This window comes from Anoplopoma fimbria, chromosome 13, assembly GCF_027596085.1.
Source record: "Anoplopoma fimbria isolate UVic2021 breed Golden Eagle Sablefish chromosome 13, Afim_UVic_2022, whole genome shotgun sequence".
NCBI lineage: Eukaryota > Metazoa > Chordata > Actinopteri > Perciformes > Anoplopomatidae > Anoplopoma > Anoplopoma fimbria.
In genome coordinates, this window is record NC_072461.1 from 10839040 (window position 1) to 10865855 (window position 26816).

The 26816-nt window shown below is 43.3% G+C and overlaps 2 protein-coding genes across 3 annotated transcripts; one reads left to right on the plus strand and one right to left on the minus strand.

Annotated features, from left to right (window-relative positions):
* Positions 1-3787: 3787 nt before the first annotated feature.
* lipg (lipase, endothelial) lies at positions 3788-9876 on the minus strand. Of its 2 annotated transcripts, none has more exons than XM_054610393.1 (10): positions 9396-9876; positions 8092-8276; positions 7659-7838; positions 6651-6762; positions 6332-6550; positions 5856-6098; positions 5571-5691; positions 4856-5083; positions 4647-4751; positions 3788-4508 (listed from the first exon to the last, which is right to left on the minus strand). In XM_054610393.1, exons 1-10 carry the CDS (start codon positions 9484-9486, stop codon positions 4496-4498), a joined length of 1497 nt encoding a protein of 498 aa, XP_054466368.1. In that variant the 5' UTR covers positions 9487-9876; the 3' UTR covers positions 3788-4495. The 2 variants fall into 2 exon arrangements, with proteins under 2 accessions (XP_054466368.1, XP_054466367.1); XM_054610392.1 differs by having other exon boundaries at positions 8092-8282; positions 9396-9869.
* A 2804-nt stretch (positions 9877-12680) lies between these two features.
* On the plus strand, positions 12681-25050 carry LOC129101236 (E3 ubiquitin-protein ligase KCMF1-like). The gene is given in 8 exon segments (XM_054610960.1): positions 12681-12924; positions 14977-15144; positions 17397-17536; positions 19962-20063; positions 21868-22048; positions 22880-23155; positions 23158-23197; positions 23338-25050. Coding segments are annotated over 8 exon segments (1251 nt in total). The 5' UTR covers positions 12681-12908; the 3' UTR covers positions 23666-25050.
* The last annotated feature ends 1766 nt before the right edge of the window (positions 25051-26816 follow it).

Sequence of the window (26816 nt, forward strand, 5' to 3'; positions counted from 1 at the left end):
TACGTCAGTCCAACACTTTGGTCCAAATTAAAAATATCTAAGCAACTATTGGACACAATTTGGTAAAGGAATCAATGGGATTGATTGCCATGAAATTTGATACAAACATTCATGTCCCCTTCAGGATGAGTTTAATTAAATTTGGTGGATCCCTGACTTTCACCTGGCGCCAAGAATACAGTTTCTCGGTGTCCAATATTTTGGTTAATGATCAAATACCTGCAAAAATACATTCCCAGCAGCCTCAGCTCATGTTATGCTTAGAACTTGTTAGCAAATGTTTGCATGCTAAAACGCTAAATTAGAGGGTTAACACGGCCTGTTTATCATTAGCAACAAACACAGGACTCTCACCCAGGAGACTGCAGTTGTTTGTGTGCACAAAAAGTGACAGAGGTAGTTGTTAGGAGTCCAAAAACACTGCCAACCTTCTCACTTACACCAAGACCTTAAGTTTCATCTTACAAAACCACTGGCATGGCTGTAGAGTCTTAGTCTTGGTTTTTGTGGTCTGAACAATACATCAAAGTGGTAAAATAAAATCAGCTTTCCATCTCCTGATTCATCTCAAGTAGATGTAAAGCTTTGTCTGGTTTAGAACAAAGAATGTTTTATGGCTGACTTATAACCCCGCCCTAACCCTCTATAGCTCCAACCTTTTCACAACACGTCTTCAACAAAAACATTGATTCTCAGATCAAATATCCAGCGGATTATTTGTTCAAATAATCGTATGTAAGAACATATTCCCTGAAAACAAAGACCAGGTCCACTTCCATCCTCCTCGCCTCTCACATTCCTGGAAGATTTGGAGGACGTCTTACTTGGAAATACAGAGAGTCCATGTGACCATAAAACTTTCAACTCTCGCCAGACTCTGACTGGCATGCCACGATCACTCAGCTGGCATTACATGAGAACCGTACAGGTCAACAGGTGGCTCTGCTGGGAGTGTTTTCCACTGTGACCGCTGTGAAGTCATATAACGTTTGAGAATCATGTGTGTGGACTGCCTGGACCATGTGAGGTGGCCTGCCCAGCCTCCCCCTCCCGCTCTTTGCTGTTGATGCCCAGGCCAGAGGCTGGTGTGGCGCTCGAGCCAACATCCCAACATGTGGCAATGTTGGGATTTTCCTGTTTTAAATCTCTTTTGATCATGTCGTTCCACTTCAGAGGCTCTCTTGTCAGAAGTTACAAAAGTAAACCACAGTTAGTTGGTCTGCCCGGTTTCAGGGAAATTGAAACTGGGCAGAGTTCCCCTGATTTTCAGTATTTGTCAGAATCAGACTCATAAAGCAACGATGGTACATTCCGAATAGTTGGTTTATTTGCATACAATATAAGCTTATACTGTACATTTATCCTATCAATAATAATCACAACAGTTATAGTAGCCAACATAGAGCAGTAGACTTTTAAGAGCCATATATTAGAGATACATGTAACGACAGCAGTAATAAGTGTGTTATGCATGAGAGATCGGCATAGTATTTTAAATCATTTAAAATATGTAGTTCAAGATCTGTAAGAAAACAGAAAAACATCTTGAGCTTTAAAAATGCACTGATTTTCTACTTGAAACTCTTATAAATAAGGGTCCCAAGAGGGTTCCTCGTGAAGGGCTGAGGTTCTACCCAGAACCATTTGCTTCTGAAGAACCATTTTTTAAAAGACAGGGTTTTTCAAAGGTTACCTTTTTCATCCAAAGAACCCTTTGAGGTCTTCAATAAATTGTTGAAAGCTTAGCTGTCAAATAACCTCCAGAGAGGGTTCTCCAGACCCCTTGGGTGGGACCATTTAAAAATATAAGGGATCTTGGCAAAACATCCCTGAGGGATTTCCATTAGTGGGAAGTTTGTAAATAACCTGAGGGTTCTGACCATTAAATCCTCTTATAGAGGGTGCAAAGTGGAATATTTCACTGATGGTCTAGGTATAACCCTATATGTTGGGTTCTAGGTAGTAGCTTTAGAAAGTGTTCCAGTTGGGGACCTTAAATGTTTGCCGAAGGTTCTAGTTAGCACCTTTATTTGTAAGAGTGCTACTCTGCTGTTATAAGGTGCTAACTAGCTTGGTGGGTTGCCACAGAGAATTTCCAGTTCCAGAGATTTAAAATAATCTTTACTTGCCAACAAGGCGGTGACTAAAAGAGATCGTGGTTTGTTAATAGTGGGAGGAAGATAGCATCAGGGGGGTTAAGAGGCTCAATGAGTAGGAGACTGAAGTGAGTCACCAAACCAACACTGGGTGGTGTGTTTGTAAGTGTGGGGGGCTGGGCAGTTCCAGTAAGAGACAGACTGGTGGGGTGACTGTAGGTTTGAAGAGTGTTATAGATATTTACAACCAGAGAACATACTGAGAAAAAAATGTGAGAGGGACACAAAGCTGAAGGCATGAGTCATTTAGCCATCAAGCGGCCAAAACTATAACTTACACTCATAGACAATCACCTGATGTTTAGTGAAGAATTCTTAAGATATTTGTCCTCTTACTAATCTTGCAGGTGATTCAGTGTTACATGATGGGGCAGAGGATTGTGTGAAAGGAAATGAGTTTCTGTGATTCAGTTTTTCTGGTATGAGGTTCAAGAGGAATACGAAGTTGGCCCTGCACCCCTTCCTGCACCAACGAAGGCTAACTTGCTGATGTTGGTGGCATTCCTGATTTTTTACTAACCACCGTCCAACCAGTGTAACAGAGAGAGGTTTTGATTTATGTTGAAAGAATTACTAGTGAATGATGCGAGTACATGTCTAAACACATTTGACCACAAATACTATTAAATTCCTGGAGCAAGGATAGAAAGAAATTCAAGTTTGATTTCTAGGTAAGCAAGGAAGTGTTGCAACTTGGGCGTTTTCATCCAGAAGCTCTTCAGTTTAGAGGGAGGAGAACATTTACATTGGCATTTTTAAATGAGCCTCTTTGGATTGTAAAGTAGTTAGTTTAGGAGATGTGATGGTTTTAGGCTGGAACGTGTACCTCAAAGTTTTGAGAACATTTTAATCTCAATGGCAGTTGGAACAACAAGTAATGCTAGATTCTCAGAAATCAGCTTGACGAAAGCGAGAATGCTGCTTGTACGCAGATGAACGGTGAAGGTGTCAGGTTTCGCAAGTCATTGTCACTTGCATATTGCAGAGAAAGTAATCCATATTGCATTGACAAGTTCTCACGTGACTGTGCATGGTTTGCAAGCGAGCCGTTGGATGAATGAATCCGCAAAATGGACAGAAAACGAAGTCAATAAACACAGTTTACAGCCAGACCTGCCAGAACAAACGCCACCAGAGAGCAGAGGTGGAAGCTAAGCCAACTCAGCTAGGACCTGAGGCTACTCCAGCCAACGTTTGATGCCCAGTTGCAGAAAAATAAGATGGATGAAAGCAGCGGAAGGTCAGTCACTGTTAAGCTCACATCTTCAGAGTCCTGGATCCATCGTTCATCCCAGATCTTTAAGGTAACAATGTCCGCCATATTATCTGACCAAAGAATAGTTTTTGTTGCTGCCGTTTACATTCCTTATGAAGAAAAAAAAAAAAAAAAAAAAAAAATGCACTACAAGAATGTACATCTTGTTTGTCCGGTTTCAAAAAAAAAAAAAAATGGGCTAAAACTAAATTTTGTTTTTCCTGTGTTGCATAAACCTTTTACCCTTTATGAGGCAGATAACAGTAAATAACCTGAGAAGTCTGAGATTCGGCGGTTAAATGACAAGAAAAAGGCAATAGGTTCTACAAATAACAGGTGCATTTATTTTCTTCCAAAAAGTTATTTACATTATGTACACAAACAACCCCCCCCCCCCCCTCCTCAAAATAAGCAACAAACAGTACCACTATGCACAAAACCTCAGAAAAGGTCGTGTGCAATGAGATCAGGCGTCTCCATCAGTTATACAGTGTATCAGTAATCTCTCAGCAGAAAGGCACACTTCTTGGTCACAACAGACACAAACAACACACACACACACACACAACACATACAGTTTACACACACACACAAATACTGCATCTAAGAGAAATGCATCCAACATATGCTTCATTATGGGATGTGCTCTGATAAATAACGTTGGTCTTGCAGTGCTTCCATTTTTCTCATAAATAAAAAATATTTTAAAATGTACAGTACAGAAACTACAACTGCTGGTCATTGTCCACTGGCACAGATCTGTATTCTACATCACTAGTCCACACAAGGAACGTTCTGCAACTCCTCGGGCCATCTTAACACATTTGAGGGCAGCCCCTCCATTTTCAGCCTCCAGGTTATTTTTCGGGAATGGACGGAGCCGCCCCCCCCCACAAGTCCTCTTCTCCAGAAACCATCGGAAACCTTCCCGATGCAGTAAAGAGTCCAGTCGAGCCCCTCTCACCGTGTGCTGCTCCTCCTACGAAAAAAAAAAGTGCTCAACAAAGAGAAGGCGGTGCTTCTCCCTGATCCATGTTGGGTCCCCCATGGTGATGGTGCATTGGTTGTTGGAAGTGCTGAGTTGTTACATGGGCAGCCTGTCAATCAAAAGCAGGTTTAATTTACTAGGACTAATCATACACGCCATTCTGCATCTTCTCCTTAATTTACAGTATTGTAAAATATAATTCAATATAATTCTGACAAGACATCCAGATTTGTATTGCGTTTCGTACCGTTTTCTTGGCTTCACTTCCCAGCCGTCGCGACATTTCACGAAAGTTATGGAGTCCCCTGGTGAAATTTCGTTTTTTACAGGATCTTGGGCACAGAATGTAAACCTGTGACAATTTCAAAAAGAAAGAAAAAAAGAAATTCCAAGTAAGCGTTTGTCAAGAAAAACAAACCATCGATGTGTACAGCTGCTGTTCCCTCCCCTACTTACTTCTTCTGGGTTTCCCCAGCTTTCACGCGAATTCGCCGGACTGCCAGCACGGGTTTAGGAGGCTTGGCGTTCCAGGCCCAGAAATTCTTCTTCAAGTTCTTCCACACTGAGTTCCAGGATTCGGTTTCTCCTTCCCAGCTCAGTTGGATCTTCAGCAGGTCGCCAATATCCTTCTCAGTGAACACCAAGAAGGTGTTGGTCAGATTCAGACCGATGGCTTCATCGTGGCTGCACAATAAAAAAAAAAAAGGTGGAGGAGAAATCGGGTTCAGTCAGGGGGAAAGAAACAGAAGTTCTAGCAGCTGAGCGTTCGAGCAAGCCATTTCAATTTGGCATTGAGGGTCAAACGCAGACAGAAGCTGATTAATCCTTAGGCCTGTCTGACTACTGACTTTTTGCTGCGTCATGCTTTTACATACAAGGCTGTGACAAAGACTTTTATGGGAACTAACTGAAAGTGACTGGAGCTCTTCCTCCAGTGAGAGCCTGCTGTACAACACATTACTGGCACTTTGAAAAGGTCAGTCCAAACAAGGTTCAAGTTCCAAATTTATATCACGGCAGTCAGTGTGCTTCTAAATATCTCAGGCAGTCTAGCTGTCAGGTTGCACTTAAGTGACCAGGACAGTAGCCAAGCATATGCACTGGTGGGTTTATGAGTGGTCATGTTAGGTGTTGTGAGGAAAAAAGAAGGGATTTTAGATTGTGAACTTACACGTCGACAAATATGTTTGCTGTATCGTTATGGGCTCCGTACAACTTGACGTGGAAGGTGGGATCTGCGTTGTCTGCCTGTTTCCTGTTGAACACGTGCATCTTCATCTGGTAGTGGTAGCCTTAAAAGAAAACAGAGTTAATGTTTGTTGGAATTGTAGTAGTTTACAACCGTGGACTCGTAAAATGTGTGGAGGTTAAAGATAAGAAACTGCAATTGTGTTATCGTTTTACTCGAGGAAGTAAACACTGTAGTAGAGAGAGATAAAACTCCCCCAGGACTCACCTCCGAAGGGCATGTCGGCACGCGTCTTCAGATACATTTTACTGTTGCGCCTCTTACGCATCTTCCGGGTGTTGTAGCCGATGTTATTGCAGCGGTTCTTGCGGCAGCTGAGGCAGATGCCCTTCTTGAAGCGGTCGGGCCCGGTGCACTGGTATGCGAAGCTCATGTGGTCCTTGTTCATCAAGGAGTCCACGAACAGGTGCACGGCGCGCTCATGCTCGCACTTCATCACCTCCATGAAATCTGGAGAGAGGAGAGGAAGGCGGGGTTAGATGAGCTACAGTTAAAAGACAAGACAACGTTGCAACATCTTAACATTTTGATCAACCACAATATTGAAAAAAAATACAGAATCAATCACTTCTTTGCATGGATAGAAAAAAAAATCCTGGTTCCTGCAGATGTGGTTTAACTGATATCTCTTGTTGTGGACAGCTGGGGGTCTACAAACAAAGAGCCGTTTCTTAAGCACTTACTTCCAGCCACTGCCAGCACGTCTCCCAGTGCACAGCCGGGCTGCACTTCACCACCATTGGGGTAGATGTCAATGTCCCCGATTGGCTGCTGGATCCCAATGCTCACACCCAAAGCCTCTCGAGTGTACGTGTGGAGAACGTCCACAAAATCTGCATCATCAGGGGAGAGGCGTTTCTGATCCTCTACACCCTCAAACATTGGTCCCGCTGGGTCTAGACCTGTCAGAAATAAATATGGGACAAAAAGGTCAGGACAATGAGGCGGCGCCATCTTTTAAGAGCGTTTTCTGCAGATTCAGGTTTGACTTAAAAACATTACCAGTGATTCTGCCGATGGTCCCTCGCACAAACGTTCCCGCGTAGCCGGCTACGTGGGCGCCTAAACTGTAGCCAATCAGGTGCACTTTCTCCAGAGGTAGCTGCTGCTCGTCCTGTTGTTAGGAGGGGAAAAGAAAAAATAGAAATAAAGTTGCAACTCGCATCAGCAGCTGCCTTCATGAACACTAAACAAACAGTGAACAAATCCTGGATTTCAGCCAGAGAGGAGCAGTCGTGCCTGCAGCTGAGCCAAGCTCAAGTTAACCCGGGCAGAATCTACTGACAGCCCCTTCCACGCAACAGCGCCTCCACCATCTGCCTCAGTTTGTCTCCGTGAAATACTCATTGTCCATGTTTACAACCAAGTGGCAGGGTGCCTGAATCTCTCCTCGCTTGCGGTCCAACTGTGTGACGATCCTGCTGAATGGATATTGTTGCCTTTGCCGCACAAGTACCAAAGAGACCCTGATCCTGATTAGAAACTATCAAATATCCCCAGCTGTGAAGACAACATACCGGACTGAAACCAAGCCACTGCCTCAGGGCGTGTTGGGAATCCTGACATTAAGAGGACATGGACACGTAGCATTACATTTCGACTCTTCCAACAAGTTTCGGAAGTTCTGTCATGCTCACAAAACGGGCGCTGTGATCCCGTAAATCACCTCCGACGGCAATACAAAAGGTTTTTATAGATTTGCATGTACGCAGCTGCTCCTCTGGCACGCAGCATTGCAGACTTCGCTGCCTCAGATGACGCACTTGCCCTCAAGTCATTTCTAATATTAATAAAAAACACATTCCAAAATGTATGTGAGGATTTATGAGATCCGTTTATGTTTCCCGCCCTATATACTGAAAGACACCTTGGCTTTATGAGACCCGGCTGCATCAAGGGTACTGTGGTATTCAGGGGAGCAGTACAATGGGGAAAAAAACCCCAACAACAACAAACGATTGTATGATTTGATGACATCCTTAGCTAAAACACTCAAATGTCCATACACACCTGAAGCCAGTTGAGCATGCCGGCGATGTCGAGGCCGACGGCGTGGGTGTGGTTGACCGCGTCGGGGTACAGCTGCTGAGCCATCGCTATCCAATCAACAACCACCACGTTGGCCTCTTTTTCACGCTGCATCAGCGCGGAGACCAGCTTGTGCATCCAGCTTTCGAACATCCCACTCATCTGAGGGAGAGAGAGGAGAGAGAGAGAGAGAGAGAGAGAGAGACAACGGGGAGTTAGTCAGCTTTGACCTGGTGGACTCTCGGAAACTCCGCACTCATGTTGGCTCACATGCACGTGATGAATTCCAACAATCAAAGCGTTGTGGATGGACGACGCTGCCATCCCCTCTGCACATGAGTGACCCCCCCGGTGTAGAGAGAGAAATGCAATTGTGCAACTTTTTTTTAAAACCCCCGTTCCCGCTCATACGCACCGTCCAGCCGTGGATGATGAAGATGGTCTTGGCGGTGGCGTTGAAGCCACACTCCTCCAGACACTCCTTCTTGCCGGCCTGCAGGTAGCAGCCTTCCTGTTCCAGGTCGAAGCTCTTCCTCATGTTGTACTTGACGCTACCAGTGAAAGCATGGCTGTCTGTTGACACTTCATCTAATCCACTGTCTGCACCTGAGGGGGGGGGGGGGGAGATAACAGTTTGTCAAGGTTGTGTCTAGGAGATGCTCACATTTACTTTGTTTGCTCTCCTGCCTTTATGATGCATGCAATCTATTATAAAAAGACAGACACAACATGGACTCTTTGCTGAAACTGATTGCATTTCAAAACATGGCACCAAAAAACCAGTCAGCCAATCATTCTGGATGTGGGTAGAGACAGCCAATCAACTCGCTTTCGCAGCGAACATCTGTTACAGTAACGCAGGTCGGACTGTGCGGGAGACGCAGGCGCAGAGTCCGATCCCTCCGCCGCCCTGCCCTTCTCCTCCCTTCTCCTCTCCTCCTTTATTTCAGAGCCTTCTCTCTCTTTCTCTCTCTCACACAGCTGCAGCCGGCTCGTGTAATTAAATCTGACTTTAACACTCAGGCCCGAGGCTGAAACGGCTCAATTGAAGCGTCTGAACTGATGAAAGACGCCCGTTGAGAGGATGCTGACAGTTCACAGATGATCCACGTGATAATTAGGAAATAAAGCCCCAAATGTTGGTCTCATTGTGTCTGACTGTTGATGCAGGGGGGGGTATTTAAAATAGTCTGTTCACCCCGCCGCGCACAGACGTTAGATCCCTGTATAGTAAGGGGCCACAGGAGCTATAAAAGCCGACTTCAGCTGGGTCTGTGCCACCGGTGAGCGGTTTGCGGTAAAACGTGGATCAGCGACGTGGCGCTGCGCGTCTCCGCGCTGTGCGTCAGGACTCGCCGCTGCTCCCAAAAAAGGACACGTCGCAGTCTCCTCGTTTAAATCCATCCCGGTTTTTCTGGCGCACTCTGCCCGCCACACTTGTTCGCTTTCTTGATTTCACTCAAAAGCATAAAAAAAAAAAAAAAAAAAAAAAAAAAGTGGATAAATAAAGCGGGACGTTGGTAAAAAAAAAAAAAAAAAAAATGTTAAGAAATGAGAAGTTTGGGCCACTTAACATATCGTCCCATTCATAGTGTCCCCACTAACGCACGCCTGCCCTACTTTCTACACCTGGTGTAGGATTTTGACACTTCCGTTTGAGGCTGGCAAAGAAATAAATGATATAAATGAATGAACAATAGACACAAAGCCTTTTCTTACCTTTAAGGACTGCGTTTTCCCCGCCGGCGGATGAGAAGAGCGCGGCGGCACACTGTAGGAAAATCCACAGTAAAAGGGCTTTGTGACTCATTTCTCAGTCACAGACGAGTGTGGAGGAATTAAAAGCGTCCTGGGAATATAAAAGGTCTCTCTGCGTCGCCGCTGGTAGCTCGGTAAGAAGGTGAGTTTAGTTCCAGTGGCTGACAAAGAGCGACGGAGCCGGTGGTGCGGGGGTTTTCTGTTTTTTTGTGCGCGTCCGTGAAAGCGCCGCTCGTGAAATGTATAAACTTGCATCAAGTGTCTCATTAGAGTTTTAAATAGTTTCCCCCTTTTCAGTCATCTGATCATCGGCTGATCTATCGCGGATCTTATTGGTCAAGCCCCCGTTTGTTTACGTTGAAAGGCGTGGCAAAAGGCTGAATGAAGTCGTAGTAGGCTTCTCACGTTGCGCGTGCTCTGGAACCCTTGTGGCGCGGGGGGCGTGACGCGAGCCTCCGTGAAGAGACGGATCCTCTCGCTTTGTGAAGGTCATGGCTCATACCTTTATGCTGCCCTACCGGATCCAGGCAATAATCAATCAGTGAGGTCTCACTCTGGCTCTTTAAAAAAAATAAAAATCTAGGATTATAAACAACAATATCATACGTGGGAAGTCCACAGACCCCGTCCACGGATTGATGGGGATATTTAAAAGGCTCCGACCCGTGTGTGTGTGTGTGTGTGTGTGTGTGTGTGTGTGTGTGTGTGTGTGTGTGTGTAGTGGAGGGGACAGAAAGCCCCCCTGAATACATCGTCGCCTCCGGCTGGCACGTTGCCCAACCACCAGTTTAGCTTCCACCGAGCGGTTTCAATTGATGAGGCAGAGAATGGGCGCACTCACGCAAAGGGTCTCCGCTACAATAACGCCACTGTTTTTGTGTACATACATCAGCGCCCGCATCCCCGGAGGGTGAAAGTGTCGCCCGCCACCGCGGACAGTCCCCCCCCCCCCGGTACCTGCCACCCTAACAAAGTAGTACTGCCGGCGGTACAATGTGCAGTAAGTTAGTGCGCTTTATCGGCTCTGTGAGGTCTACCGAGACATGAACACACTGAAGTGTTTCCTCGCGTTCTTTGTCATGGTCTCGGTTGATCTATTTACCTACCAACCTACATTCCTATCTATCTATCTATCTATCTATCTATCTATCTATCTATCTATCTATCTATCTATCTAACTCCTCCAGATTGCTCTTCCACTATGTTTTTTGGTCACACGTGCCATATACATTATTATGAACAAATTCTTAACTTGAATATATCACCTAGATACAGCAAAAAAAGAAGAAGAAAAAAGAGATTCAAGTACAACATTGACACAGTAAAGTCCTACCACCTGCGATGTGTGGTATACGCAGTGTGCAGATGGTGGTACATGTACTGTGCAACTTTATTGTAGTGCTGATATGTCAAAACTGCCCTGCAAAGAACAAATGAGTCATCGGTGTGTTGGAGTGTGTCCATACAATGAATTATGTGGAATAAATCCAATATTTTACCAGCTTTGCTGTGCCTTGGACTTACTTGACTAGAATTGATCAAACGTTTTTTTTTTTAAAAAAAAAACAGCATTATAAAGAAGAATGCGTGACGCTGTGGCGTGATACAGCTTCTAAAATACCCATGTATTAATAGCCATTCTGTATATTATTTTGAAAACAGAGCATCTCCAGAGGGCACTGGAGTTCAAGTGATGAGGTGATGCAACGCTGTCTCGTTCGTAAAAAAAAAACCGATCCTGCTCGCTCGCTGCCATATAAAGGATTCACTTCATGGACATCAGTGATCCCTAGAGGGCGGTAGGCATTGCTGCATCCCAGGATTATGTGTGCATTCCGATATTTCGAAACAGATCTTTGAGGAGACGATGACATGGAAATGTACCAGTCCTCGAGCACACATGGGACTTTAAATACCTATACATTTTCCATTAAAATAACATTAAGCCCTGCCTACCACGGATAATAGACATACAGTGACAACATTGTGTGTAACAAGGATTCAATTGCAAGCATTTTCGTAACGCCATTCTTTTAATTCCGTTCATTATCTTGATGTCTGCAGGACAAAAAGTCTGGAGTTCTTTGAAAAAATACAAGAGCAGAACTCAGTGACTTCCCAGCGTGAGCTGTTGGACTGAAACTGATGTCAGACACTGGCAGTAATATTTACTCCAACGTTAATGTTGCTTCACGTGCGGTGGTATTGTTATTCTTTCCATCCACACACCTCAGCCACCCGCCCAGTCAGAGTGTCAGTTTGATTCTGCACTTTGCTGACCTGTCCTGATTTTTTTTGAGACCCAACAATGAGACACTGTGAAATATTGAAACAGATCACCTGCAGGCTGCTCTGTGGGGAGAGCAGAGAGAGTGTAACTTAAACATCTTTATCTAGTGTGACCCCGTTCTCATTCATTCCTGAAGTTATAACTAATAAACTTCATGTGCAGGCCTGTATGCTGGAAAGTCAGAGCAAAGGTTAACTCTGTAATTCTTGGTTTGTGCTTAATACAGAGTCTTCTAAAATCCAATGACTTTCAAATATTTTTAAAACTATTGTACTTATGTGTACAACCATCATGTTTCTCCCTGCTTTCCCCTTTTAAAAAATGGCCAATGACCTGTATTTAGTCGAGAAGGACTACCTGTAAGCATTCATTTTGATAAATTCATTGTAAATTGAAGCCTCCAGAGATGCCCTCAGTGCTATCGGTTATAAGTATTTGTTAAATGGTATTTTAATGCCAGTAGGAACAATCAAGGAGTTTTGTTTAAAGTTTTTTTAGGTTAACAGGTGATGGCATGTGAACACATGATATGTAAGTCTAACTAGTATTTATATGGCCTACCCAGAGTGTGACATGACATTCAGGTAGGCTATATTTGTCTCATAAAGATCTATGAGCTATGTTTTTAAAGCCTATCTCAATTTAGATTCATTTTATTTCAATACTAATTCCCAGTCAGTCTCCCTGTACAGATATTATAACAATTATGCTAATAAGGACTCTTTTAGAGTAGGGTTTTTTGATATATTTACCGTAATGGAGTTCCATCATTTGACAGGGAATCACATCTAAATACCTGTTCATAGTGATGGACAAGGAACTATTGATCAATACAATTATTAATCAAGGATATTTCTTGAAATCTTAGTTTTCAAGCGACTCCTTTCAAGGTCCCAATGGGAGTCACCTATAAGCCTCTTTTCCATACACGTCTCAGACACCCACCAGCCCAGGCAACTATAGCAGCAAAACTGTGCCGACACCGCCACCGTGTGGACGGAGGAGCAGGGCGCCGGACAGTGACACAGCAGGAGGCGGAGGGGAGGCAGCGAGCCAGACCGGATCCTTCATGAGGGAAGAGGCCAGGGACAGCCAACCAACCCCGGCTTCTCTTCTCTTCACTAATATTATTCCGTGTTGCAAGCCAGGGAGCCCGATTAGGGGGCTACGCTAGTGTCCGTAGGATGTCCCGTCATGAAGGTAAGAGTCCACCTCAGCGCGGCGCCGAGCATGTCGGGATGTGTTCTAGAACGTTGACAGAGCAGCGCGAGCTAACGTGCGCTAGCACAGAATGTCTTGTTTTGCAGCCCATCCTAGCCGACGAGCGCCAGTGGTAGCAGCGAGGCTGCACTGTACTTTAGTGGGGGCGCATTATGGCGGACACAAAAAAATAAATGTGTGTCAAAACCGACGGCCCTTGCGGTTGACATTTATGTTTCGGGACATGTGCCGTGACAACAGTCGGCGTTACGTGACCAAAACAACGCTGACATATAAGCGGAAGAAGCTAGTTACCGTTAGCTCGGTGTGCTAGCTAGCCTGCGAGCTAGCTGGTAATGGGTTATGTAGGTTAACGATAACGAGCTGGGGAGCAAGGGGGGAGTGCCGAGAATAGGAAACACATGAGAGCAGCGGATCCCAGTTTGCGTGGCTGGGTCGAGGGGTGGTCTTTTCGTTAGTATTGGCTTGTTTTAGACTCCTTCCCTGTAAAAGCTGGCCTTTAGAGACCAGTTTCGCAAGCTAACATTTAGCGAACCGACACTCAACCTCGTCCTTGTGGCCAACCTTGTTGGGCTTGAAGTTCGTTGTTGGTGTCAAGTAAACGTTGTCAACAACGCTAGATGAACGAGCTCAGCAGTGGGTGACACAGCTGGGTCTGTTAGGTGGAGTCTACCGCTGCTGCCTTGCTTGTGGGCTAATGGTAATATGGTTCAGCTAACGGTAGCTGGTTCATTCGTTAAATAGTGAACGTGTAGCCAGCACCGGAGGTTAGTCGGGCCCAAGCGGCCTCTAGTCTCCATGGCTGTGTTGTCACCTTTGCTGTCAGTATTCATGGAGATATTGATGTCTGAGATGAAACGCAGTTATGGTTGCTACTGTCGTTGAAGTTTGTGCAGCCGGCTTTAACAGCACGCTGGTTGTGAATGGAGATGTGAGGCAGTCTGGTCAGCCTGGTGTCATACAATACACCGAGACTGGACGACTGTCCAAGTCAATCAAGAATGGCCGGGGCTTGAACGCAGGGGGTCCCGCTTACCCCACGTGACACACAAGGTTAAGCCTTTTATATGAAGTGTTGGTATTAATATATTGATAAGGACGGCTTTATGAATGAACTGGCTGTTGTGGGAGTGGTTTTATTAAAAGGTGAATGGGACAGACATCAGTCTGTTGGTGTAGTTGTCACTCCTGAGTAAGAGGATTGCCACAGTTGGTAAACAGTACCACACTTTTCAATACATGATGCGATGCAATATCCATGCATTAAACACACACCATGTGACACTTTCAATGTTCAATTTTCGCTAGACTGTGTCAAACAGGTGCTGTTTCTACTCGATGGTTATTTTTTAGGCTGCTGATGCTACCTTCTTATTGTGTTTCAATCAAACAACGCAGACGTACAATCCACCTCACCCATGTCCCTTCACCGCAGTGAAAAAGAATACGCAAAACTGTAACACTTGGAATAGAATATTATGCAACCCAGTGCACTACACAAGACCACAATGCAAGTTCAGCTTCTCTCACAGCCTAAAACTAAAACCCAACATTATTGTGTACGGGTGAAGTATTTATTTTGGGACTATCTTATTAGATTACATTATATTTCGCAGGTGTTCTGTTCACCACATTCATAATGTCCTTTTTGCAAGTACGTAGTTACCATCCCATTACAATTATACTGTGTTTTGAAGATTGCTTTTTTTAAATTAAGTAAAAATGTGAAACTTACATTTATTGCCAACCATTCATTGATTATAAGCACTCCATGTCTCGGTTGATTTTGATCTGACTTGGTCAAGGAAATTCCAGTTAAATCATCGAATGTAATAGTTAATAATAACAAAGAATACATAGTCAATAGTTTTTATGATCTACATGTTTTTGACAAAATAATCCTTAGTCAGAAATTCTGAAACACTGTATATACATGTTTGTCCTGTGTTGATCAACACAAAATAAGTTGTCTTAGGTATACAACATCTAACCTCTCTTTTCTCTTGTCATGTCTTATCTTTCCTCCCTCAGGCGTGAGCTGCGATGCATGTTTAAAAGGCAACTTCAGGGGACGACGATACAAATGTTTAATCTGCTACGACTACGACCTGTGCGCATCTTGCTACGAGAGCGGCGCAACCACTACCAGACACACCACAGAGCATCCCATGCAGTGTATATTAACCCGAGTTGACTTTGGTAAGTGGGATGGATGTTCACATCAGGCTGATTATGAGCAGAGTACCTATCCAGTTGGTGAAAATATGGAAAGTGGGAATTTTAGCCACACGAGCCACCTGTCATTCAGTATCATCCGGGCCAGGAAAAGGCCCTAATAATAATAATAATAATACTGAATATTTGTTGTTGTGATTCATGCTGTTTGGTAACACCATACCTCGATAGACAGATGTTGATAATGCACTGGCAATCGGGCAAGAAAATACAGATGTTGAACACAACCTATTCACAATGTGCTGCATCTCTTCAGTTCCAAGATTAACCCCGAACCAGACGTATTTATAAACTGATTTTCAAAGTGGTTCATCATCTCAATGTCAGATTGCTTCTGAGTCAGACATTATCGTAAGCCGAGTATCAACAATGAGCTATCAAAAATAAGTGCCACTCTATCTGCATCTAAAGAGGCAGTGTGTGTTTTCATGTGGTGCGATGGGCTATAGACCAGTAACAAGACTGCTGTATGCCAAAACACAGAGAATTAATAGCTTCACTTGTAAACGATCTGGAATTTTTATACCAGGGATTTCAAAGTTTGTACAGTGATTCACAAATATGCAAATGTCAAGAAATGGCAGCATTTCTTGACATGTCATTATTAGGATAAACTTCTGATACCAGGAGTTTCTGGAAACCACCCTTCAGTGGCTTTAATAAGTTAAACTGTTACAGTGTACACTAGTTTTTGCTGCCGCTGGCTTTTGTTTTCAGATGGGAAGGCTGCTCCCAAATAGCATAGTGGTGATTGATGTGACCCAGACAGCTTGAGGAGTTTTGGGGATTGAGTTATTGGGCTGCTGATCTGGTTTATCTCTACATAAATCAAACCGTTTCTTGTGCCAGCAATGGGGGATAGAGATATTCCAGTCCTAACCAAGCCAGACTTAAGGTACATTTAGTTAACGGTCACTAATTGGTGAACTTGATATTACACTAGATGTGGTATCACCATTTATTTTACTGTTGGACGACTTTTGCTATTGTTTCATACATTGTCCTGTGAAATATGTTGATGTTAAGCGTTTCACACGTTGGAAATTCTGTAATACAATCTGCTGACAAAAACACAAACTGTCACTGAAAACACAGAAGGTGCAAGCTCATAAAGATATTGTGATTGTGGAGGACCAACACTGTGCCTGTTGTCCACCAACCGAACCAACAGTTTTATGGTTGATCTCAATATAGTTACACAAAAAATGTAATGATAGAATTGAAAAATTGTCAGTTTTGATGGAGAAAAATATAGAAAAAGCAATCGTGAGCGAATGTTGGCTCTTTTTAAATGGATGGTTGTATTATTAGCTACTAATAAGCTGTTGCTGTAGACCGGTGAGAAGAAGTGTATAACAAACAGCTTTCTTTAAAGCTGCATTAATCAATGTTTTCATATTGACTGCGTGTAATGTGAAAAGGGCTCACTGAAATTGATGAAACCCCATAGAATTATTACCAAACCCTCCAGATCCACTCAGCCCTATGGAGCGTTTTTGCAGCCTTTTATCATTATACTCGTGGTTCAGTCTCACCATTGTCATCAACGTTGTTTGGGGCAGATAAACCCACAGTACCCGACCTGCCCAAAAACCAAATGGCAGTCAGATACAGTCAGCAACAACTGGTGAACAAAAATGGGAGAATTCATCAACAAAAGAACCAGATATTTCCCTCAGAAATTGGTGGAGATCACAAACAGAGTTAGCATAAAAGTGAAAATTGCCTTGGATCTATTAAGTGGTGACAAACGGTACTTCAAATGAATTCTGCTGGTGCTCTGTCTGTTGGGTGTGTAAACAGGCAGCTTTTTGCTCACACATTCACCATAACAACTTTATCAGGTGGGGATATGTCAGTGTTGTGTTGACAGCTTGTTCAAACTGCCCCCATGTGGATTGTATGTGAGTGGGCAGGAAATATTTTTAATTATTTACAGTTTTTGCAAGTCAAAATTGGTTTGCTTATCTAGAAGGTGTCTCTCCTAGTCTCAATTGAACCCACTTATAAATGAATCTTGTCTAAACTGGCTTAAACATGACTTTGTGTATTTACATCCTGGTTAAAATACGGCTTCTGGAACTTAAACTTTCTTTTACTGTCAAATGTTCTTCATCTGTGGTCCCTTTGTGGGAGAAACAATCCAATCACAGCACCTGAAATGGACCGTTCCGCTTAATTATTGAAACTCCATGTCCATCTCGATTCCCCTCCAGACCTGTACTACGGTGGAGAGGCGTTCTCAGTGGAGCAGCCCCAGGCCTTCACATGTCCCTACTGTGGCAGGATGGGCTACACAGAGATCTCCCTGCAGGAGCACGTGGCTGCAGAACACACAGAGACCTCCACAGAAGTGGTAAGCTGGTGCTGTCGCTTCACACCCACCCTCTTATTTCACCTTAACTGCATGTTTGCTCTGATCTTCCCTTATTGCCTGAATTTACTTACAATTATATAAACAAATAATTATTTGTGTTTTTTGCTGTCATGCAGATGCTAAATTAAGTGGAGATTGTTAATTTCAATATAGCACATACAATAGATATAAATTTTGGTATGAGGCAAATTAGCGACATTAGGGGCATAATAGGCTGCATTAAGGCCGGAAGTGGTTTGAAGCGAATTTGCGACAATAGTCTACAAGGGGTTAAGACCTGGAAACAATTACACACCTCAGAATGTTTTCTCAATTCAGTAAATCAAATTGGTGTCTGAGAATATTCCTCACATTTGACCCTGTTGTTTTTTTTAAGAATGCTGTGGTAGGTTTACATCTTAATCATCGTCTTGCCTCACAGTGTCACAGTCCAAGCCTAGTTCTGATGTCAGCTTCTGACTCTGCAAGTAAAACTGAACTTCAAGTGATGTCAGGTAGACAGTGCAGCTCTATTTATAGATGCTCGCTGTTTTTCTTCTGACAGCAAAAGAACATTGGTTGGAACGTCTGAGAAATAGTTAAAAGAACCTTAGCCCATGTAATGTACGCTTAACATTATTACTTATATTTTTTCAATGCATGAAAAATAATTTAAGATTTTATATTAGATTTTGAGTTGTCGAGGCGTAGTAAGTTACCACAGTGAGAATACTAGTTATTCAGTTTGGTAAGTTTATTTACCTTAAATATCAAAATCATTTAGCAGGAATGAACTCGTGCACTTAAAAACCCAAACGCACTTTTTGCTGAAATATTGTACAATGAAATATCAGTGAAATGTTTTCTGTTTATCTATATTGCGTTCAACTGAATCATTTCCAGTCATGACTCAAATTAGATCAGCAATCCTGATTCAGCGGGCCAGGGACCAGCACCGGGCTGAGAGCATTTGCTACTAGGCAGCAAGGGGAAATGCAATAAGTGAATAAATAGAACACCTGAATAATAACCATAACAAATAGGGTAATTGTGCAGTAATTGCATTGAACCTGGCAATCTTTCCTCTTCTCGTCACGCCTACGCCATGCACGGGACGCAAGGTCGTCAGTATCCTCATCACCCGCCACACATCACAATAGGATTGGACCGAGCCACTGATTATTATTTTTTTTACATCCAGATCTTCTATTGAGCTTTTTAAATGAAGCTCTGAATGTCCCGGTGCCAGCTTCCCTCTGTGTGCGCCGCAGCAAGTGGGGGAGCAAACCGTTTTTTGGCTACAGTGTAAATGTTGTTTTTGAAAGGCTAAACACCAAGTATGGATTGAAGCGCCATATTTCTTTTTTTCGATAAATTTGACTTTTGGACTGAAGACTTGGACAACTGGGGAGGCAAAGACACAAGGCTGTGCTCGCTGTGTCTTTGTATGTGTGTGTTTGTGTGGTTGTTTGTTTGAGAGGGCACGACAGAGAGGGAAAGTGAAGGTGGACTCCTACACACAGTGTTTCTGTTAGATTTAGTGTCCATATAGAGGTGTTTTTCTGGCAGCAGCGTGCTGGGGAGTGCTAGCTCAGTTGCTCAGGAAAAGACGCTGTAGGGACACTCGGCCTAAGTTATTATTAATAATAATTCAAATGTCAACGTTATCAGTGAAGCTCGGACCTATTCGGTACAGTAAGCCCCTCGAGCCACACAACAATATTCCAGCAGGGGAAAGGCCATGTTGTTTAAAAAGAGTGAAGTTAAATCTTGAGGGCTGTATTTGTTTAGGTGATCGTTTCAAATATGAACAATCGTTCTCCAGAATTGCAGACTCCACCTTTTTTAAATGTGTATGATGTTATTGACGTAGTGTGAAAATCATATTGTAGTTAATAAGATAAGATAAGATAATCCTTTTAGTCCAAAAGCAGGGACTTATTCATGACCTCAAATTTTGTTTTAGTTTGTCAAATTGTGGAAGCCATCAGGGTACGACAGTAAATGATTGTCCTTTGGATTAAAAAAGGGTGTTCGGCAAATACTTCACCTTCTGGTTTTGATTAAGACAATACTGGCAGTTAGCTAGGCAAATTTAGTTTTTAACCCTTTTAAATACAAGAACTCAAAAAAGAAAACAAAATCATATGATACTTTTCTCAGTGTCCCTGGTACAAAAGAAGCACCAGCGAATTAATTCACCAAAATGTCAAATTTCAAAACTGATCCTTGCCTCCAACTTCACGTCATATCTTTTGGATTTTTTGACACAGTCAACACAGAGCTGGAGCTCTCCTGATATTGTATCTATATGCTGATCTCAATGTTGGTTCAAGAGGAGCCAGCACCACCTGGCGATTGTTGAATGTGCAGTGAAGTGTGCCGATATTAACGTGTGCTCTCTCTCTCTCTTCTTGTCCTCCAGATCTGCCCCATATGTGCAGCGCTGCCAGGCGGCGACCCAAATCACGTGACTGATGACTTTGCTGCTCATCTCACACTTGAACACAGAGCACCCAGAGACTTGATATCCTTTTCAAATACTCTTCCCCTCCTCCACAGACATTACTATAACCGGGCTGCTATATTGACTGTAAAAAAAGTTGCATTTAAGTTTCAGTCAGTTATGTGAAGGTAAACAGATATTTCAAGGTTTGTGTGTGGAAACTATTCAGATATTTATGTGTATGCAACGTGGAAGAATTGGTTCAGTTTGTGTCATCCAGATTGCTCTGTCAATTTAAAGATTAGCGCACAGAGGAGGCGTCTGTTCACTGGAACTGACAATTGTTGACATTTTGCTGATAACATTAGAGCCTCCTGGGGTAGTTTTCCAAATCACCGTGGTGGGTGAACATAACGGAGATTAAATATCAGAATATGTGCGGTACTGATTTCATGGCTGTTGTTTTCGTTTAAACAGGCCCTATTATGCTATTTTCCGGGTGCATATTTTTATCTCAAGTTACAGTTACAACATGTTTACATGCGTTAATGCTCATAATCCGCCTTGCTTTTCTCATCCTGGCTGTCCTGCAGCACCTCTTCTCACCCTCTCTCTGAAATGCTCCGTTGTAACACTTGCTCCTCCCTCCAGAAAGCAAAGTCTGCCCTGATTGATCAGCTAGCACGCTCTGTTGTGATTGGTCAACGTTTCACATTTCCAAAAACTCTTCCTCTGGAAATTCAGCTCTTTCTTGTTGTATGAGGGCCAAACTAGCCGGAAGGAGTTTTACGTCACTTCCGTAACATTATGACCTCATAATGTTACAGAAGTGAAGGAGAGAATTCAATGGAGCCGTTTCAGGCAGCTCAGGAGCTTCTGAGGCGGAGGGTAACTCCTTTTAGGCGTGGACTTCAGGTTTTACACTCTACGGACCTTTTACATGTACAAAAATATATATAACACACTAAAGGAGAGGGAACAAGTGGGAAAGCGTAATAGGGCCACTTTAAACGAAATGATGTGTAATGCCGTTGTGTTGCATTGATCAGGTTGCACGCTGTTTGCTGCTGGTTCGATGCAAAGAGGATGAAAAGTGGAGACCAAGTGCTCTGATCTTTATGTTTTCCTTCAAACTTGCTTGTGTTGCCATTGCTTGTATTCTCCTCATTGGAAAGTGTCTCTCCAGAAAAGAAGCCATGCGTACACATCCCATCCTTCCTTTTGAAATTGAAAATTGGCGTTCAAGTATTTCAGTCCACAGAAAGGAGGACTTTTCAATGATTTCTTATTTATCAAATTGCTTGAAGGGTTGAAATGGCAGCACCTGTGTTTGCCTGAAAGGAACCAGCTGAAACACTCCATGGGAGTTGCACTCTGGGAGGACTCGGAGCACTGCTGATGCCGTCGATTTATGGAGTGCTTTGAATAAGTTCTGTTGAGAAAACCAAAGATGCAAAACTGTAGTTAAATGAAACAGACAGAAAGTGTGCATCCTAAGCTTCACAAAAAGGGCCAAAGCTTTTGTTTGTGAGCGTACCTACAGGGGTGCATGGGTTCATGAGCGTAAAGTGCGAATATGTTAGTGTATTGATTGATTGATAAATATGTTAGCGAATTAACATAGAACTAATTGTGCACAGTTGAGTCATTTTACATGCAAAAATCCCTAATATTTGCTGATTCCCGACGTAAATGTTATATTTTTTAAATATATATATTTTGTTTTTGGACTGTTGGTCTGATAAAACAAGCAAGCTAGATAATCAGCTTGGGCTCTGGGAACTAATGATGGGGCATTTCCCCCAATTTTTGTTCATTTAAAGTGTTAAAAAAAATAAACTAGCACCATTATGCTCTCTGTGTGTTCCTTAACGACCGACTTCACGATGAGTCCAGTGGGGTGCGGCATGTGAGGAGGATGTTTCACCCTGGCCGTGGGCTGGGGGGTCCACGAGCCCGCAGGTCCAACATGCACTTCACCAGCAGCACCACAGGGGGGCTCTCCACCAGCCAGAGTTCCTCACAGAGCTCCAACTACAGCAGAGAGGCCATGGATCCCATAGCAGGTCAGTCACACAACACACGCACACGGAGAAGCCTAAGTGACCCTTAGCAGACCCATGTGGACACGCATCGTAGAGGCTCCTGCTGAGCAACACAGCTGCAGAACCTGATTAAGGTCAGACAGTACAGTCAGGCAGAAAACAATTCAATATCAACCTGCTACAACAGCAGGATTACACACAAAACACTAGTGCTCAGTATAAAATCAATAAGTCATAACATGAAAAGCCTCTCACACATGCAGATAAAGTCCCTACAGTAGGCCTAGTCTTAAATGTAGTCTGGATAATAGAGTAATGTGTGGACTGAGTTGTCGCTGTGGCAATGCCTTGATTATCCTGTTCCCAATTTTAATCCGGTTCAGTGCTTGGCATTCGCCATGTCAGCTCCAGCTGTGCCATAATGAGGGTCCCTGTTCAGTCTGCCTCACAAACAGCCTCCTCACTAATCACCCACTTCACCTGCTGGGCTGTTGACCTGACTGGTTGGGTTTTAGCCTATTAATCTCACCACTGAGGGTCTGATCGTACCGAACACGTGGGTGTTTTGAGTTCTATTGCTGCACCTTTTGATTGGGGATCAGTTGGTCTGCAACAGTACTGCTCATAAATGTAATTTTTAAGGGATAAACAACGTGACCAATTTTAGATATTTAGTTCTTACGTTAAATTGACAAAGCAAATTTTAAACAAAGGTTGTAGACCGCTAGTCTTTATACTAACAGTGTTATGTTGCAGCTAAGTAGCACAGGACTGAAGTGACAAGTCTTTTCTCCATGTTGTAATCTTCGTTTCTGACATTAAGCCCACGTCTTTTCCGTCTTGTTTCTCCAGAGCTTCTGTCCCAGTTGTCAGGGGTGCGGCGTTCGGCGGGTGGACAGCTCAGCTCGGGCCCATCGGCCTCCCAGCTCCAACAGCTTCAGATGCAACTCCAGTTGGAGCGCCAGCAGGCCCAGGCGGCGCGGCAGCAGTTGGAGACGGCCCGAAACGCCACCCGGGCGGCGGCCGAGCCAATGCAATCCTCAATACAAATTCAGCCGGCGCGAACCCAAACTCCAGCGCCAACCACAACTCAAACCCCAGTCCTAACCCGGGTCCACCTGAGTCCAACACACAGCAAACGGCACATAGCTCCCAGTTTCTACTCAGCAGGTGGGACTTCTTTTCTGCATCTACCTTAAACGTCTTTACTTGAAAGTCACTTGGATGTTTGACCTTCACTTTGCAGAGCATTTTTATGTTACACGCTCCTCTCGCCTTTGTCTCAATACTGTACAATCTCTCTACCTCAGGCTGAGCGAACCGCGGCTGTCGGAGGCTGAGCGGCAGGCGTGCGAGGCCCAGTGGGCCGACAGGAGCCTGTTTGTGACGGAGCTGCTGCTGTCCACGCTGCTGCCCGACGACGACGCCTCGGCCTCCTCTTCGGAAGACGAGGACGACTGTCACGGCCCGTTGCGGAACTTCGCCGACTTCCAATCCATGGGCTGTGTTGAGGTCATGACCTTGGACGTGGCACTGGAGAACCTCAACCTCAAGGAGATGAACCCGGCTACCAAGACGACGAAAACAACGACTAAAACGGCACCAACGAAGAAAGAGCCTCCTGCGCCGCCACTTTGATGACATGGCCTCTCCCTCCCCTCAAACCACCATTGATCGTGGCGGACTGCTGAGTCAGTCCAACTGCCAATGGATGACAAAAAAGACTGCAGTTCTTTTTGGCTTTGTTTTATTATTATTTTTTCTCAGTGATTGTCATTTCAGCTCTGTCGCGCCCCACTCAACCCCCATGTCTATTACGTTGTGTACATTGAATAAAAGTAGTGAGACGAGAGAATGTGAAAGCAAGCAAGCGTGGTGGTGCGTGAGAGAAAGGAAAAAATAACTATATAAATATATTATATATAGATAGAAAAATCTATATGAAAGTTGATAATCAATTCCACATAACCCGTGTTTCCTCTAGCAGATGAGCAAAGCTTAGTTAGCCGTTTTTAAGAGACGAACACGTCACACACTCACCCAGGGAGAGGAGGCAGACAGGAACCTCTCCGGTAAAAACGCTGCTGTGTATTTATAGTTATTAATTAAAGAAGTGCTTGGATGGTTTACCACAACTTAAGCATGAGCTTAAATCACCATGTGCCCATTTTTAACTGCACAGTCACTAGAAGGGGAGGTCTTTCTCTTTTTGTTCGGACACCTGAGTAAACTGTAAATGAACGGTGCTGAGTGCCACGACACTGGCATTTCTGCACCACACACACACACACACACACACAAAAACACACACAGACTGATGGCCGTGTTTGGTTACATTCATGTCCAGTCTCAATCCCCCCTCCCCCCTTGTGTGACATCACCTGTTTTGGGTCATGTGACCTTGCTTTATATCGACTGTGGGCACTTTGGTTTTGAAATGCATATCCGGTGTCCATTTGTGTACACTACAGATGCTCTACATGAAGGCGTTACGCAACTCGTGGCAAACGGAGACGAAGCGGTCTCTTTGGCGTGACAGCTTTCAGGCCTTTTTCTAACATGGAAGATGACAACCTGGTCTTCACAGTTGTTTTTTTATTTTATTTTTGTTCCCCCCTCTCTTTTTTTCTCCCTCTCTCTCTCTCTCTCTTTAAAAGAAGACCAGACGCTACCTTCTCAAGCTTCCCGTGATCTGAAATTAATCTCTCCATTACTCATGAATGCAAAGATTACTCATCATGTGACTTGAAGGAGAGACTCCTGTATTGCTCTTTCCATTAATTTCTCTCAGTCAAAAAAAAGATCTTTGTATGCCTCCACTGCTACCTGAAGAAATGCAATGTATGTTTTTGGCTCAGCGAAAGAGCCAGATCACAGGGTAAACCTTTCAGTCTGGAGGACAATAAAATGTTTTGGATGGAAATGAACTAACCCAATCCAGCTCTCTGGTTTGTGTATTTTCTTTTTAAATTTTTTTTTTAGTTGCTAACTTTTTGGTGAGCATGTACAGCATATGGTAAAAAATAAACACCTCTCTTACAGGTCAAATTCAATCTCAGTCAGTCTTGTATACTCTTAATGCATGTTTTGAGTCACATCAGATTAACATGCTAGACAAAATTAAGAACGTAAATGAAGGATGACGGAGGAGGACTGTCTATTGAGTATCACAGCCGAGGTACCTGTAGAGCAGTGATACTCAACTAACAGCCCGCTATAGAGCGTATGTGGCCCACCGACCATTTTCTGATTCACAATGAGATTTTTTTTGTTTTAATCTAAATAGGGTGCCATAGTGCGTTAAAAATAATCAAAATAGTCTAACAGAGACTCTGTATTTTTAAAAAAAAGTGCCATGGGAGGACCCCCAAATGTCAAATCCTAGGAAGACCCCTGTAACCACCTGACCTGTGCCGTGCTGCTGTGACTGGGTTTGCCTCTTGGAAAAGATGAGACATTGAAAGGTTTTAACAGGCAATTCAGAGAAAATGAACAGATGAATGAATGGTTTGCTTTGATTATGACCACACACCAATTATTCTTTCTGTTTGTTAATTAAGGGACCTTGGACAAAGCATGTTGAGTCTCCCTGCTGTAGAGAATCCAAAAGGTTGTACATATCTTAAAGGTTTCAGAGGACTCTTTGAGTATGTGTATGTAATGTTTTCTAGTCATCTGTCCAAAATCAGAGTCACATGCCTTTTTATTTTTATTTCAATAGAGAGCGGATTGATGTTACTGATCTCATAAATCTGGGATATCGATCTTCAACCTTCTGGGATAGCCCAATTGAGAGAACGATGCAAATATGTATTTTATGCATAGACTATGGATTGCTCTAATCCCTTTATTAAGCCAGAAAGTAAATGCAGTTCTGTACAGGAGGGAATGAACATGTGATTCGACATAATGGGGGGGAAAGAGAATATTTTCTTGAAGCCCAAAATGTCTTCTAAACTGAGCCGGTATTGAGTGATTTATTATACAATTTGAACTCAGAGCAGAGGATTACCTTCTGAATGTTGCATGCCAAATAAAAAAAACAAAAAGGAAATTAGTCAAAGCCAGACCTCCTGACCAGCACCTGAAACTCACTTCTTAACTGCATTTCTTCCCTTGAACTTTTTTTTTTTTTTTTTATCTTTCAAATTAGTCATCATCAGCATCAACTAAAGCTGCCTCAAATGACCTCGCTTGACACAATGTTAAACACCATAGGCCCAAACTGGCCATGTGTCGAGCCAAGAAAAAGAGGATATTTGCTTCACGGTGACATAACATGCAAATGCAACTACCGGGTTTGTTACAAAACACAGCTTTAAGTGTGAAAAATGTATGAAGACAGATAATAAAAGGAGAAACTCCATAGGCCTGTTAGATTTAGTATTGTTTTAACTTTGGGAACACTATCATTTTAACAAAGTAAAGGAATCAAAAGATACACTTATGAGTTTATTCTTTTGATGGTGTTTTCCCCTGGTCTCCCAATATTGCAGACACTGGCATAGGTGACCTGCCAATTTTGGCAACAAATTATTATTAGTTATTCTAAGAACAGTCTGTTTGTTTCGTGTAGATCTGCAGACAGACAAGGTGTCAACAAAGCAAGATCTTTCATTTTATATGTTAGAATAGTCATCATCTTTTTATTTACTCATTTGTTTATAGAAAAAAAAATGAATGTATGTGCTATCGCTGTGATTTATTGGATGTGATTATTGCACATTTTGTGGCCGTTTTACATTTCAATAAGTTAAAAATCCTTGAATTCAAATTTTTTGTCCTTGTC